Source organism: Colletotrichum orchidophilum (genome assembly GCF_001831195.1).
Source record: "Colletotrichum orchidophilum strain IMI 309357 chromosome Unknown Scaffold_164.1, whole genome shotgun sequence".
Classification (NCBI taxonomy): Eukaryota; Fungi; Ascomycota; class Sordariomycetes; order Glomerellales; family Glomerellaceae; genus Colletotrichum; species Colletotrichum orchidophilum.
In genome coordinates, this window is record NW_019173120.1 from 18,622 (window position 1) to 34,425 (window position 15,804).

The window sequence follows — 15,804 nt, forward strand, 5'->3', positions numbered from 1 at the left end:
GAGGTCGCCGTGGTGGGTGTGCTATTCCGCAATGGTGCGTGAAGATCAGCACGCAACGGGGGGGGGACTTGCCTCTAATGCGAAGACCAAAGAGGGGGAGATGGGGAGCAAGGGCCCGAGGGGAGATGTTCTGTTCCCGTTTGGGCATGCCTCCGTCGAGCGTGCTGGAGCCGATTTCCTGATTTCGGGGTGTTCTCAGCGGCCACATCCCGGGGTCCATGTCGGTGGTGCTGGGCGACGCTGGGCGTCGATGACGATAGTATTGACTGCCGTTTTCTTATTTCAGGTATTCATTCCAAGCCGGGATCCATGAAGGTCTCGATGCTCTCATCGCGTCCACCCGCCGCCACCCCGTGCGGTGAGTAATACTGGATGAAGAGAGAGATACACACATACACACACACACAGAAAGAGAGAGAGAGAGAGAAGAGAGAGAGAAGTGTGCCGAATTGCCTTGCGGGTACCTGAAAGTCTGTTCGGATACCAAGTAGTGACTCCGGGATCTCGATGCTAATTCATGAGTTGACACCCGCTGTCGTCTCCGCCAGGATGAACTTGTTGATGCATGTCCCTCATACTATTCCATCTTCTTCATCAGACCAGTTGAATAAGGCACTTACTCACAGGCATCACTCAAGGTCTTACGCAGGCCACTGGGACAACTGGTTTTCCTTGGCTACCTTATCGACAGGTACCGTCACGCAGATCCCCCTCATCGTAAACCTGGCAGAAATACGAAGCACATTTTGCACCGACAATCATTCACCACAAACGAAATACATGGCCCAGTGTGGCCGCAGCGCCAAACTCCCCGTGTTCCCACCCCGAACCCTGAGTCGTCCCGAGGAAAGGTACTTTCAAAGTTAGCCCGCCTTTCCTCTTCGGCTTCCTGTCTCGCTCAAATCGCTCTCCCGCCCACCCAGCGTGCCAGCCAGCCTCTTAATCCGAACGACTCGGCCAACCTTGCCTCGCTCCCATCCTTGGCCTAACCAGGTAAAGCGACTGCACTTCTTGCTGTCCTGGTCCAACCTACGTCACGAGACTTTCCGTTGACTGGGTGGAGGATGCCAGCACCACTGCCACCACTGCTGCTGCCATCACCAAGACAAGACAAGACCTGGACCAGACTGGGCGAGGGGATCCAAACAGAGATACAGAGACATCGACATCTTGCGATCGTCCCTCTTGAACTCTCAACCACCTCCCACCCCTCCGCCTCTCTCTCTCTCTCTTTCTCTCACGCGCGCGCGCTCTCTCTCCACAATCCCCTTAACCCCGGGGGTCTCGGCCCATTCTAGACCTTTTTCTTCCCCTTCCTTTTTGTTTTGTCGCTGCTGCATCCTGCGCTCTCATTGTGCATAGTATCCAACATTGTTTTCGCCCGTCATGGCTGCACAATTAGATCCTGAATTGCAGGACAAGCTCGAGGAGCTGGAAAAGGAGTTGGAGGTACGTCTGCGCCCCTCAAGTCCTTATTGGCACCGTCTGGAATCGCCCAACCTTACCTCAAACCTCGAGACGATGGCCTTGCGCATGCGCGCATCGTGCCCGAGCACCCGCAGCCTCTCTGGAGGCACTCGCCGTTGCTTTTGCCGCACTGACTGACGCATTCTGGTGGCTACAGGAAGGCGATATCACAGAGAAAGGGTTGGCGCTGACCCCTCCTTCATGATCCTCCCCTCCCCCGTTTCCCACGAACGTCGCGACAGCGGCTAACCGATCCCCTCTCCCTGCAGATACCAGAAGCGACGCACGCAGCTCTTTTCTATATATATGGGCCCTGGGTCTGCCAGTGCTCCCGCTGTTGCCAAACCCCGAGGCGGCTTGGGCATACACGATCCAGACCACCCCGGACACCCTTCTAGCGATGGCCACCGTGCAGCAGCTCTCGCCGCGCTCGGCGGCAGAGACTCCGATCCCACGAGTCCGACATCCCCCGCCTCATACCGCCCACAGTCGCCATTCGGTGGTCATGGCTCAGGCCACGGCTCCGGTCACGGCTCTGGTCACGGCTCCGGTCCTGGCTCCGGCGGCTACGCATCGCCCGGGTACCAATCACCCAGAGTTGGCTATACCTCCCCCGACATGAATCCTGCGGGTCTCCTTCGACCTGGCGGTCCTCTCGCCGAACACCGCCCGAACATGAAGCAGCACGACTCGCTCTTCCTCGGCGCCGGCAACGAGCCACCGACCCGATCGGGCACCATGGTCTCGACCGATTATGCCTTTAATCCCGACCAGCAGGGACAATACGTCGACCAGCACGCGCAAAACCCATACGATAGCCGGACGGGCACGATGCTTGATTCGACTGGATACTTCTCAGGGTTTACCGGCGGGCAGAATTTTGAGCAGGGACAGAGTTACGACCAACAAGGTTACGATCAAAACGGCCAAGAAGAATATGGTGGAGGACACAGATATTCGTCAGGAGAGGCATTCTCGCCAACGGCCGCCATGGCGCCGCCCATGCTCACGGCAAACGACCTTCCCCCGCCAGAAGTGCTCGAGTACCAGATGCCACTAGAACCCCGCGATCTTCCGTTTGCGATATCCGACCCGCACGACAGCAACACCCCCATGTCCAAGTTTGATAACATCGCCGCAGTTCTGAGGCACAGAGGCAAGACGATGGCGAAGTTGCCTGCGTATTGGGTCCTGGACAGCAAAGGCAAAGAAATAGCCTCCATCACGTGGGACAAGCTTGCTTCAAGAGCCGAAAAGGTGGCACAGGTCATTCGGGACAAGAGCTCGCTGTACCGCGGCGATCGCGTTGCCCTGATTTACCGCGACACAGAAGTCATTGACTTTGCTATTGCTCTGCTTGGATGCTTCATTGCTGGCGTCGTCGCTGTGCCAATCAACGATTTGCAAGACTATCAGAAGCTGAACCTGATCCTCACGTCGACGCAGGCACACTTGGCGCTCACGACCGACAACAATCTCAAGGCTTTCCAGCGCGACATAACAACACAGAAGCTTAACTGGCCAAAAGGGGTCGAATGGTGGAAGACGAACGAGTTTGGCAGTTTTCACCCCAAGCGCAAAGATGATGTCCCGCCTTTGACGGTGCCAGACTTGGCGTACATTGAGTTCTCGCGAGCGCCCACCGGTGATCTGCGAGGCGTGGTTCTGAGTCACAGAACAGTGATGCACCAGATGGCCTGCTTAAGTGCTGTCGTCACGACGGTGCCAGGAAACGGACCTGGCGATACCTTCAGCCGAACATTGCGCGACAAGAATGGCCGGCTCATCGGCGCTGGAGCGACCAGCGAGACGCTCCTATCATACCTGGATCCTCGACAGGGTATAGGCATGATTTTGGGCGTCCTTCTCACCGTCTACGGAGGTCATACAACTGTGTGGGTTGAGAACAAGGCCGTCGAAGTGCCGGGGCTTTACGCTCATCTCATCACCAAGTACAAGGCCACACTGATGATTGCCGACTACCCAGGCTTGAAGCGCGCCGCCTACAATTACCAATCAGACCCTATGACAACGCGAAATTTCAAAAAGGGAATGGAGCCCAACTTCCAGACGGTCAAATTATGCCTAATCGACACCCTCACGGTTGATGGTGAATTCCACGAAGTACTGGCGGATAGATGGTTAAGGCCACTCCGAAACCCGCGAGCACGTGAGGTCGTCGCGCCAATGCTCTGCCTACCAGAGCACGGCGGCATGGTCATCAGTATTCGCGACTGGCTAGGAGGCGAAGAGCGGATGGGCTGCCCCTTGAAGCTGGACATGGGCTCCGATATTGACTCTGACGTAGAAGAGAAGGAAGAGGTCAAGCTTGCGCCCTCTAACGGTTTCGGCAGTCTTTTGGGAGGCGGCGGCACCACCACCACAGAGCAGCGCGCTAAGAACGAACTGAGTGAGGTGCTCCTCGACAGAGAGGCTTTGAAAACGAATGACGTGGTGGTAGTGGCAATCGGAGACGAAGCGCGAAAACGAGCAGCTAACGAACAGGGCACTGTTCGCATCGGTGCTTTTGGATACCCTATACCCGATGCCACCCTCGCCGTTGTCGATCCGGAGACGGGCTTGCTGGCATCACCACACTCTGTCGGAGAAATCTGGGTAGATTCACCATCGCTATCAGGAGGCTTCTGGGCTCTGCCAAAACACACGGAGCAAATATTCCACGCCCGACCGTACAAGTTTGACCCCGGCGAGCCCACACCGACTGTCGTAGAACCCGAATTTCTGAGAACCGGCCTACTAGGTACCGTCATCGAGGGCAAGCTGTTTGTGCTTGGCCTCTACGAAGATCGCATTCGTCAGAAGGTCGAATGGGTCGAGCACGGCACCGAGGTAGCGGAGTACCGGTACTTCTTTGTCCAGCACCTCGTCGTCAGCATTGTCAAGAATGTGCCCAAGATCTACGACTGCTCTGCCTTTGACGTGTTTGTCAACGAGGAGCATCTGCCAATTGTGGTCTTGGAATCACCGGCTGCATCGACCGCACCTTTGACTTCTGGCGGGCCGCCCAGGCAACTCGACACTGCGCTGCTTGACTCTCTCGCTGAGAGGTGTATGGATGTACTGATGCAGGAACACCACTTGAGGCTTTACTGCGTTATGATCACGGCACCGAACTCTCTACCAAGGGTAGTTAAGAACGGACGTAGGGACATCGGCAATATGCTTTGTAGAAGAGACTTCGACCTCGGTAACTTGCCCTGTGTTCATGTCAAGTTTGGTGTTGAGCACGCGGTGCTCAATCTTCCCATCGGAGTCGACCCTATTGGAGGCATTTGGTCTCCCATCTCATCAGACTCGCGTGCTGCGATTCTCATATCATCTGACAAGCAATACTCGGGTATCGATCGAAGAGAAGTTGTCATTGACGATCGCACTTCAACGCCACTGAACAACTTCTCCTGCATTACCGACCTCATACAGTGGCGTGTTGCCCGTCAGCCCGAGGAACTAGCCTACTGCACCATTGATGGTCGCGGCAGAGAAGGCAAGGGCGTGACTTGGAAGAAGTTCGACACCAAGGTTGCCGCCGTGGCCTTGTACCTCAAGAACAAGGTCAAGGTTCGCCCTGGCGACCATCTCATTCTGATGTACACGCACTCTGAGGAGTTCGTCTACGCCGTCCATGCCTGTATCAACTTGGGCGCCGTTGTCATTCCGTTGGCTCCTCTAGACCAGAACCGACTTAATGAGGACGTGCCAGCATTCTTGCACGTCGTCGCCGACTTCCGTGTCAAGGCTATTCTGGTCAACCACGAAGTTGATCACTTGGTCAAGCTGAAGCTGGTGTCTAACCACGTCAAGCAAGCTGCTTCCATTCTCAAGATCGGGGTGCCGAATTACTACAATACCACCAAGCCCCCAAAGCAAAGCAGTGGCTTGCGCGATAACGGGATCACTATGCAGCCCGCCTGGATCCAGACTGGTTATCCTGTAATTATCTGGACCTACTGGACGCCCGATCAGCGCCGTATCGCGGTTCAGCTTGAACACGACACCATTTTGGGCATGTGCAAGGTCCAGAAGGAGACTTGCCAAATGACGAGTTCTCGCCCTGTCCTGGGATGCGTGCGTAGCACGACTGGCCTAGGCTTCATTCACTCATGCTTGATGGGCATCTACATTGGCACCCCCACATACCTCCTCTCGCCAGTCGAGTTTGCGCAAAATCCAATGTCTCTATTTGTGACTCTCTCTAGGTATAAGATCAAAGACACTTACGCGACGCCACAAATGTTGGATCACGCCATGGCCACGATGCAGGGCAAGGGGTTCACGCTCCACGAGCTCAAGAACTTGATGATCTCGGCCGAAAGTAGACCACGCGTGGACGTATTCCAAAAGGTACGGCTCCATTTCGCGGCTACTGGCCTCGACCGAACCGCCATCAACACCGTCTACTCTCACGTGCTCAACCCCATGGTCGCATCGAGGTCGTACATGTGCATTGAGCCTATCGAGCTCTGGTTGGACACAAAGGCACTGCGCCGCGGTCTGATCTACCCTGTAGATCCCGAGCAGGATCCTAAGGCGCTCCTGCTCCAGGACTCCGGAATGGTGCCTGTCTCTACCCAAATTGCCATTGTCAACCCCGAGAGCCGCTTGCTCTGCCACGATGGCGAGTACGGAGAGATTTGGGTTGACTCGGAGGCTTGTGTCAAGGCATTCTACGGCTCAAAGGATGTGTTTGACGCTGAGAGATTCGACGGCCGTACGGTAGATGGCGATCCTAGCATCCAATACGTCCGCACGGGCGACTTGGGTTTCTTGCACAACGTTAGCAGGCCTATTGGCCCTGCAGGCGCCCAGGTCGATATGCAGGTCTTGTTCGTTCTTGGTAACATTGGAGAAACGTTTGAGATCAATGGTCTCAGCCACTTCCCCATGGACATCGAGGCTTCTGTGGAACGATGCCACCGCAACATCGTCGCCGGTGGATGGTAAGTCGATATTCTGCAATAACACTGTCCATTATGCTAACAAAACATAGCGCTGTCTTCCAAGCTGGCGGCCTCGTCGTTCTCCTTGCCGAGATTACGCGAAAGGCTTACCTTGGTTCTGTCGTGCCAGTTATTGTCAACGCGATCCTCAACGAACACCAGATCATTGTCGATATCGTTGCATTCGTCAACAAGGGTGATTTCCCACGGTCGCGTCTCGGCGAGAAGCAGCGCGGCAAGATTTTGGCCGGATGGGTCACCCGTAAGATGCGTACCCTCGCGCAATTCGCCATTCGAGACATGGATCCCAATAGCATCGTGGGTGGCGACACTGGCACTGCAGACGGGCCCGACGCTCACAGAGCCTCTGTCAGTAGCCAGAGGAGTATGACCATGAACGGCCTGGCGGCTGGCTCCTCGAGCCTCCGCAACGTCGAACACGCACCGCAGATTTTGGAACAGGAGGAATTCGAGCACCAGGTCGGGCAAATGGCATCTCTCCCTCACCCGAGCCAAGACGGCATTGCGGAGATGCCCGGTGATGAGGGCCCTGCATTCGCACAGCAGATTACCGCGCCGCCGGGCCACGGCTACGTCTTGCCAGACTTTGACCAATTCGGTCGCGAGGATGGTGGTCCCCCGCCCGTAGGAGCCAAGCCGGGCCAGACCCCGCCGACGATCCACCTCCCCGGAGTCGACGGCCGCGAGAGCATGGGTCTGTGGAAGAATCAACCGGGTGGGGGTGGTGGTGGTGGTGGCGACCAGGACGAGGAGGACTGGACGGCCCAGGCTCTCATGCACATGAACCTCGCCAACGACCTGGAGAGAAAACAGGGTCAGCAGCATTGAAGGAGGCAGGCTTTTTTTAAAAGGCCTTTCTCTCCTTTTGATGTTGCATGTTTTTTCCTTCCTTTTGTAAGCACACACAGGTCCTGGGAGGCATTGGCTGCGGGCGTATTGGCGCGGTCGTCTTTGAAGTCATGGATACACTGGTTTTGCGGCATACGAGGTCGTGTTTGAATAGAGGATTCCCCCTGTGCATACTCACTCGAACCTCGAGAAAAGACCATTATTAATTCCATTCTTATTCACCTTTATTTTGCCTACCATTTTCTAGCAGAGAACATTTGTATCTCACTGTTGACTCGGGGAGCTACTTATCTTACCGTACTTGATTTATCGCGATTGTGTCATGCTCTCTCCTGGAGGAAGCTAGATTGCACCCCGATGAAGTTGCGGCCTCGGCACCGATTCGCAAGATGCTCTGCTGGGTTCGGCGTCCCTGGCGGACTTGGCGACGCTCATTGACATGATGGCGGATGTGAACCGCATCATCCCCTACCACTCTCCTGATGTGCCGGGGAAGAACTGCATCCAGACGTCGTGGATCAACTTTTCGCTTTACGGTGTCCAGTTGGGGGGGGGACACGATCCTGGCTGTCTGCGCGCCGCTTGTTGGTACTATCAACGGCTTGCAGGTTGTTATGCCCATTTTGTCGGATGGTGGGATGGAGATCCTGTTTGGGGGGAGAGAAGAGTAGGTTGGGCAGGTTGTTGCATGAACCACTGTGGATGAAGTTTGCAGAGACAAGATGATTAGATGTGAGAAAAAGCACAGTGTTGACTGCTTTAGTTGTACGAGATAGTTATGTAGCGGAGTGCTTGACCTCTTCTGCTTTGACTAATTGTTTTTACTTTCCTATGCTGTACAATAATGACATGCTTTGGTCGCCCTAGTACTTTCACATTTATATCTTACCAAATAAGCACTTGCTTAAGCTACGATCGTAACAGTATCAGAGCAAAGCCAAAGGCTATTTACTATATCAAATTAAGATAAGTGGAATTACGGATAGTAGATGCTGTCATTATGTTATACAGGTGTTAATATACAACACGGAGTATATGGCCCCAAAAAGGGATGGGAGTGTGCGCAGGGATGTAACAGGAAGTTTCACAGAGTTCTTCTTCCCTCAGAGGTAATCTCTCAACTTCAGAGTTTCCGTTACTATTTAGACAACCCTGCCTACGGATAAGCTTCCCGTTGTTATCCATCCTTATTAAGTGGATATGGTTGGCTCAAAAAACAACCACTGTGAAAATTCCGTGTACTCGCCTCTCAGACGAGACTTTACAGTCTACCTCCAAATCACCCGAGATTTTGATCAACTTAAATGGGAATTGCAATTAAATAGGTTGGGAAAAAAAGCTTAAAGCTTTGAGTAGCAAAATATAACTTGATCAGATTATGCCTGGTACGAGTATTCTTTAAGTCAGCTCGTCCCATTTCGTTTGCGTCAGCTTCCGAGAACCCTTAGATAGAGCCGATATTGGCGCGCCCGGTAAGAACCCGGTGGGAGAGTTCTGAGTAATCTCCTCTTTGTTGCTGTATTCGTTTTGCAGATAGATCTTTCTGCATTCCACGAATCGGAAAGATTACTAACATTCGGCATTCGTCGTCTGAAGTGAAAAGAAGCCTTCAGATCTGAGTGGGTGAGAGGACACTAGCCAAGACATGTATATGAGCTCAGATTAGAGTTCGCCTGGGTCCGATATTGTTGCTGCATGAAGCACTTGATGGCAACGAGCTCAAAGCCCCCAGATGGTGAACATATTAAGAGACAAAACCTCATCGAGTGCCGCCCCCATATTAAACATGACAGTTGAGAATGGTCTCTGTATATGCCGTCCAGAGGCCTTCACTGACGTTCTTCTTCGTTTATTGTGTAGCTCCGTTTAGAGACTACCCTGTCAATCTTGCCATTGCGGACAAGGCTGATGCGGTTGAGGTTTATGGGTTCATAAAGAAGCAGACTCTTGGTAGTCCCTCCCTGGACGGGGTGATTCTGACTTGGAACCTATCGTACACGGCGACGGTGGGTGGCAGCCTGGAATCTAACTCCTCTGTGAACCCAACGAGTCTTCCGGTCTGAGAAGTGTTCCCAACTAGTTGATATAAGTTGCGCCCTGCAAGTAGAAAGTGGTACCAAACAAGAATTTGCGTCTGGGTCACGGGTTGGAATATTCTCGAGACGCCAGCTTCGCCATCATGGGGAGCGGTGGGCCGCACTATAATTTTGGGACCGTAAAAGCCGTACTGGGCGGTTCTGGTGAAATACCTTCTGAAGCCGATGCATTTGAGGACTACTTCAAGTCCAATGTCCCAAGCTTCCAGCTCAGGGCGTACCCATGGGCTCCAACGAGTGGTGAGAAATGGTGTGGAACCGACAAAAGTGATTGGATGGCAAAGCAGGCCTGTCTTTGAGGAAGCGTTTGCAGTATGCTATTAATAAGTAATGGTAAGTAGCCATATAGCTTGGTCGGCCAAGATCTACAAAGGGAAGAAGAGTCACTTCCAAAATTCCCGCGCGAGAAGCGGCAGCCGAAAAGAAAAGCTGGCTTGGCCCAACTTGTTTGCGCATCCTGTGGCAAACATCTTCATCCCTGTTGAGAATCCGATGAGCCACAAGCGCTGCGCTACGGCGCATCCACAGATTTGCTGAGTTGTGACCAAGACGCTGGCCTGCGTCAAGCGAGAATCAGAGCTCATAACGAGATTGTGGCGACTCATGATGCTGGCAACTTGGGATACTCGCATTTCTCATTGTAATCATTCTATGGTATCGCTAGGTTACGCAATAATACGCAACGTACTAAACTGTTGTCATGGATATCTGTAGGTTCTGGCCATATGCCCTACGCCTTCACGTAACCCACGGGAAAAAAGAACAAAACGAAGCATGCACTCCTTGAACTCCCCCAAGCATTCAATCAGGCGATCTCAACAGGCTTCGGACTGATGTAATAGCCATTCGACCTCACTGGTGACTGGTGTGCTTCAACTGTTGCCGGTGCTGCCCCTGCAGAGCCATGAGTATACGCAGGAGGCTGCGACAACGCCATCTCTTGCAGATCGTGAAGAGCCTTTTGATGCTTCCTCAGATATCTGCACCAGGTGATGGCGCAGATGACACAAGTGATTCCGATGATACCGACGCCAACTCCAATCCCAGCCTGCGCTCCAACAGGCAGGCCTCCAGAAGGCTCAGCTCTGCTACCCTGGCTGGCACTGGCTGTCGGTGTGCCAGTAGACACGGTCTTTCCGCCGTCGATAGTGGTTTGTTGGGTCGATGTTTCTGCTGAAGATTCAGAAGGAGGAAGTTGTGTGCTTGTTGGGAGCTCGGAGGTCTGGGTCATCGAGGTTGTGTCTACTATTGATGTTAAGGTCACTTTGGGAATTGGAAGCTCGTCTGTAATATTGAAATAGGCCGAGGACATTTGTTGAAAATCAAAGTTTCCCTGATGAGACAGATCGCCTTCGAATAGCCAGAGGAAGAAGACATTGGACGAGTCCAAGTCCAAGTTGTTCGTCTCGACTGTCCATGTGAGCTCTTTGGCGGGACCAGAGCCATCCTCTTCGGGTTTCCGTTAGCCAGGCCTACAAGACTCAACGAAGTCCTTTTCTGACTTACGAATGGAGAATAAAATGTCTCCAATGGTCGCGGCATCAGCCACCAGGGACTGTTGCCAAAGCGCTATTGTGTAGTTTCTGAACTTTGTGTTGTACGTGATAATTTTTTGTTCTCCGATCCGCCAAACCTCTCTTCTTTGAACTGGGTTGAAGAACTGAGCGTAGAGGCAAGGTATAAGGGATAACGACAGTATCACTGCAAAGAGCATCTTGGAAAGTTGTTTGTTTTTGCGCAATGATCAATTGCAGGTGGCGCTGACTCGACCGTGAGTGTGACACTGCTTCCTTATTATCAGACTCAGACCGAAGGCTGGTCTTTGCCTACGGATGCTTTGCCCGACCCAGCACTGTGGTTCGAAGGCCCACTGGCGTGTTCCAAACCCTTGTCTTGCTTCCAACAGTTGTCTGCTCGATTGTTAACTACCAACAGTCAGTTTCCTACTTAGCCCCTGCTTCGCTTTCAAAATCTCTCACTTTCCCTGTCACTATCGAGAGAGCCTGCTTCCGGCTGGGTACGGTAGCCTGCCGCTCACTGATTGTGATCTTTTTTTGCCGCCCATGCCGCATGCATCCATATCTTGCATCGCTGGTCACGCCCTCAGGGCGCGGCCTTGGTTGACATAGAGTAAAACGGTGCTTCTACAGATAGAAACCATCAAAGGTTTAGGAATGCCGTCTAGAACTTCAACAAATTGAAAATTACAGGAGAACGTTTCTGCACTCTCAGCACTCTTAGTTACAGAGAGCTCAGTGATGCCTTGACGGATCATGGATGTTTTCGGCCGAAGCAGGGCCTCTCCCCTGGCCATGAGAAGTGGCTTTTTTTGCCAGTCAAGGGTATTGAAAAGGGCCCAATCACAACGCTGGAATCCTTGCTGCCCAATTTCTTACCGCCCGTCTTTTTGTCCCGCCGTCATTGAGGATACAGCGCGGAGCTAGAAACGACCTAACCGCCTTGTATTGCCAAGCTGCTGTGATGGGTAGTGCATCCAAAGTCCCAACCAACGCCAAGTCCTTTGTTGGAGGCAAATCAGCGTTCTCCTAATTCGTCCCCTTTCCTCTGCTCCCCAAGATCCGCTACCTCGCGTCCGGATGCATGGTGAACATCTGGAATGCTGTTGTACTTGTATATGCAGGGCTGAGGGCAAGTATCTTAAATTGAAAGAAGATCTTCTGCCATTTCTGAAGCTCTTCAGCCTATCAGTCAGTAAGCAGCCAAGTGGATGCTGGTGTTCCTTTTGGGGGTTGGCTGAAATTTGCATTGTGGCCCGTCCGCCTGAGGTATCCCGCCGCCGGCCGAGATTTTAATTAAGCAACCCACCATGCATTCGGATACGGTTTGGCTTGCCAGCTGATTATCCTCTTTCTTTTCATAAGGCCTGTCCCCCGACAGGTTCACTCTGCTTGTTGGCTGTTTTCAAGACTATTTTGCAAATTTCTGGCATCCTGCTAGTCCGTTCCCAATGCACAAAACCAGCAGGATGCACTTTCTACCCATCAGGCCGACCTCCAAGAGGGACCTGTGCATCATCGTAGCAGTCTTTGTTACTGTTGTGTTATTCCTGCATAACCCATTTCTTGGCCAAATCCGTCGGCCGGGAGGCACATCTTCGTCAACAAGTTTAATGAGCGCGATCCAAAACCGCACATTAGGCGTGAGTCCTCTCCAGCGCTAGGGGGAAGAAGCACAATCTCACAATGGTTTATCTATAGTTTCAAAAGATTTTCGTTGTCGGCCTTCCAAGCCGGACAGATCGCAGAGATGGTATGATTCTGCAGGCTGCGCTGAGCGAGATTGAGATCGACTTTGTCGACGGTGTTCCTGGCAACACCGTAGTCGATAAGGCGATACCCAAGACGAGCGAGCATGACCGCTTGCACGATGGAGCCATAGGCTGTTGGCGCGGCCACATGAGTGCGCTCGAGGAGTGAGTCGACTCCATCCTGACCATCAAACACTTTGATGACTGACACTTTAATCTTGTCAAGAATCGTTCGCCACAATCTGTCTTCAGCCCTCATTCTCGAGGACGATGTCGACTGGGACATCAGAATCAGGCAGCAATTGCACGACTTTGCTCTCTCAGCTCAGACGCTTACTCAGCCCCTGTTCGATGGACCTTCAACATATGCTGACCCGACATACCCGAGGCCGTCGGAAAACTCACCGGAGGTCGTACCGGACATCCCCTTTAATTTTCTCCCAGCTACTGTGGCGCCAAAGACTTCACCGTACGGAGACGACTGGGACCTCCTTTGGATCGGCCATTGTGGCATGCACTTCCCGTTCCGGGACAACAAGATTATGCCAAAGGCTCGCGTCATCCGCTCCAACGACGTGACGGTCGCTCCCAAGAAGAATCTATGGACGTTCAACATTCCGTTCACTCTGAAGGAGACGTACCCGGAGCATACGCGGGCATACCACCACGTTCAGGAGGGTGTCTGCACCCTGGGCTATGCGGTCAGCCAAAAGGGCGCGCGAAAGCTCCTACACGAGGTGGCTTTGAAGGACGTCAGCGATGCGTACGACATCCTCCTGAGATTCTTTTGCGAGGGCGCCAAGGGGCGGAGACCACACAACTGCTTGACGACACAACCGGCTTTGTTCCACCATCACCGACCGGCTGGTCCCAACAGTGCGATGAGCGACATTGGGAATCACGGTGATGGGTTCAGAGATGTCAGTATGACGGATATGGTGAGATGGAGTGTACGTTTGAACGCCGATGCGCTGCTGGAAGGGAGGACGGATTTCTTTGATCAATATCCTGATGATAAGTAAATTTATGTAGATAGAGCATCGCTTGATACTTGTAATTTTTGCAGTAGTTCTAGATACCTTTTGTTTTCTTAGATCTCAGCTGTATTACTTATATTCCGTTCAACCTTAGCACGCAGGATGTCCTTGGAAGGTGGCAGTTTGATGAACAAAACATATTCTCCCTTTATGAAACGAAAACATTGATTTGATAGTACCATTGGGGCTTGATTATATGGAACAAAATTGGGATAAAACTAGTAGCAAAGCATAATCGATCATGTATACCATAGCTAGGTGTTGCACTGCATCATCATTCCAGCATGAATCAAGCGCATATATCTAGATTTTATGCAGACATACAAGCCGCGCTTCGATTCAACTCGAACAGATCCCTTTTTGCATTCCATTACATGTGCTATCGGCCACCTGCTGGTGCGCCAAATTTGAATTGCAGATGCGAGACTGCTTGTCTATGATTTACTTACGAAGTTATAGACGATGGTTCTTGCGCCAGAGGTTTCTGCCCGTAAACCACATGGCTTGGGAATGGTCAATCAGGACTCAAAGCTCAATCATAGATCAGGATGATAACTCACAGGTCATAAATGCCGTGGTAGGCGCCCTCCTTCATCTCCTTGCGCACTTCGGCTGTCTCTACCAGCACCTCTTCCTTGGTACGGCCAAGGACCCCACAAAAGACTCTCAGAGTGAACCCTTCGAGACCATCAAGCATTTGGGCCAAGTTGAGCATACCCAAGTCTTTATAATGGGGCTCCTTGGGCCAGGGGCCGAGGGGGGCTTTGAACCGTTGGTGAAAAATGTTTTCAAACCCAGTCTCCGTCACCCACCCTTCCAGCTTCGGGCCAGGACAGGGATCCCGCCCGATGCTCTTCATCGTCCTCAAGAATGTCTGATTCCAAGGCCAAGTTGCATGCTCTTTGGTGTAAGTGCCATCATCCGAGTAAATCTCGGGGTCCATCTCGTGGAACTCGGCCCAGCCTCCTGGGTTCAGGTGACTATCATACTCTATTAGTTTCATTGCAAATACAAAGGATGCAGAAAAGAGTTCCTCAGAAGTGGCCACACGGTCTTGGGGAAGTGGCTTACTCGTAAATGTTTTTGACCAATTTGGGCCAGTCGGCAATCGATGCAGCCATAACCCGGCAAAAGATGAAGTCGTATTTTTTCTGATGGATCCAGGGGCTTTCAACATCATCAATCTCAAATCTCACGTTGGAGGGAACCCTGAAAAGAGTGTCAGTAAAAAGATGGCCGATATCAGCTTAGACACGTGGCCATGAACGTACCAAGACGGCTGTATAGCGCTCAGATCCACGCCGATAACCTCTGCGTTCTCGAAGATGTCGCCAATTTCGACAGCCCCTGTATAAAAGACTTGTTAGCCACTTGGAAGAGCCCCGAAACTGAACGGAAAGATCCAAGCCCTTACAGATACCAGTGCCAGTACCGACGTCAAGAATCCGCTGAATCTTTTCTTTTTCGAGCGGGGCAAGGAACAGCCTGTTTTTGATTGCCTTGACCATCATAGCATGCGTCATGTCAAGTCTTTCCATCTCGGCTTCATCGTTCGGCATGATATAAGCTAAATAGACAAGGGGGTTTATTAGAGAATGTCAAACATTGAACAAGGAGCGAAACTTACAACCCGGCCGGAAAGCATGGTATCGTCGACCATACTCTACTGGATAATCAATCACGCTTGAGGAAAGAGATGCAGTGTAATTCGAGCTATTCGAGCGGCCCAAGTCAGTCATGTGATCCAAAAACTGAATGTTACTGAACCTACATTCTCTCATCAATCGTCGACGCATCATCTGTCTGAGCTGTTGTTAGCGAAGGGCCACTGCGAGAGTCAACGCACTGAACAGAATTGACTTACAGTCTCTACTTCGTCTGCCTCAACAGTCACATCGTTAGCAACTACCGGCGTATTGGCTGGCGGGCTGGCTTCATCTTGGACCGGAGGCGATGCGGCTTGTATAGTTGGCGCCGCTGTGGCCTGACTCTGGCTAATTGTTGCCTCGGCCATTGTAGGCATACAGGAAAACTATGGGATGTCTGGGTCACGATATGACAACTGTCCTGGCGATCTAGGTGAAAATTTCTAGACAAATTATCCTAAA

The 15,804-nt window shown here is 52.3% G+C and overlaps 4 protein-coding genes across 4 annotated transcripts; 2 read left to right on the forward strand and 2 right to left on the reverse strand.

The window, feature by feature from the left end:
- Positions 1–1,386: 1,386 nt before the first annotated feature.
- On the forward strand, positions 1,387–7,274 carry CORC01_12736 (acyl-CoA ligase-like protein; the record flags this gene model as incomplete). The annotated part of the gene is made up of 4 exons (XM_022624354.1): positions 1,387–1,449; positions 1,625–1,647; positions 1,737–6,425; positions 6,476–7,274. 4 exons carry the CDS (start codon positions 1,387–1,389, stop codon positions 7,272–7,274), a joined length of 5,574 nt encoding a protein of 1,857 aa, XP_022469120.1.
- A 2,922-nt stretch (positions 7,275–10,196) lies between these two features.
- CORC01_12737 (uncharacterized protein) lies at positions 10,197–11,105 on the reverse strand (the record flags this gene model as incomplete). Its single annotated transcript, XM_022624355.1, has 2 exons — positions 10,197–10,840; positions 10,898–11,105. 2 exons carry the CDS (start codon positions 11,103–11,105, stop codon positions 10,197–10,199), a joined length of 852 nt encoding a protein of 283 aa, XP_022469121.1.
- A 1,254-nt stretch (positions 11,106–12,359) lies between these two features.
- On the forward strand, positions 12,360–13,681 carry CORC01_12738 (uncharacterized protein; the record flags this gene model as incomplete). The annotated part of the gene is made up of 3 exons (XM_022624356.1): positions 12,360–12,551; positions 12,610–12,824; positions 12,886–13,681. The coding sequence occupies 3 exons, from the start codon at positions 12,360–12,362 to the stop codon at positions 13,679–13,681; spliced, it is 1,203 nt and encodes a 400-aa protein (XP_022469122.1).
- A 571-nt stretch (positions 13,682–14,252) lies between these two features.
- Positions 14,253–15,710, reverse strand: CORC01_12739 (UMTA methyltransferase; the record flags this gene model as incomplete). Its single annotated transcript, XM_022624357.1, has 7 exons — positions 14,253–14,676; positions 14,768–14,905; positions 14,968–15,043; positions 15,111–15,263; positions 15,324–15,409; positions 15,468–15,499; positions 15,561–15,710. The coding sequence occupies 7 exons, from the start codon at positions 15,708–15,710 to the stop codon at positions 14,253–14,255; spliced, it is 1,059 nt and encodes a 352-aa protein (XP_022469123.1).
- Between the last annotated feature and the right edge of the window lie 94 nt (positions 15,711–15,804).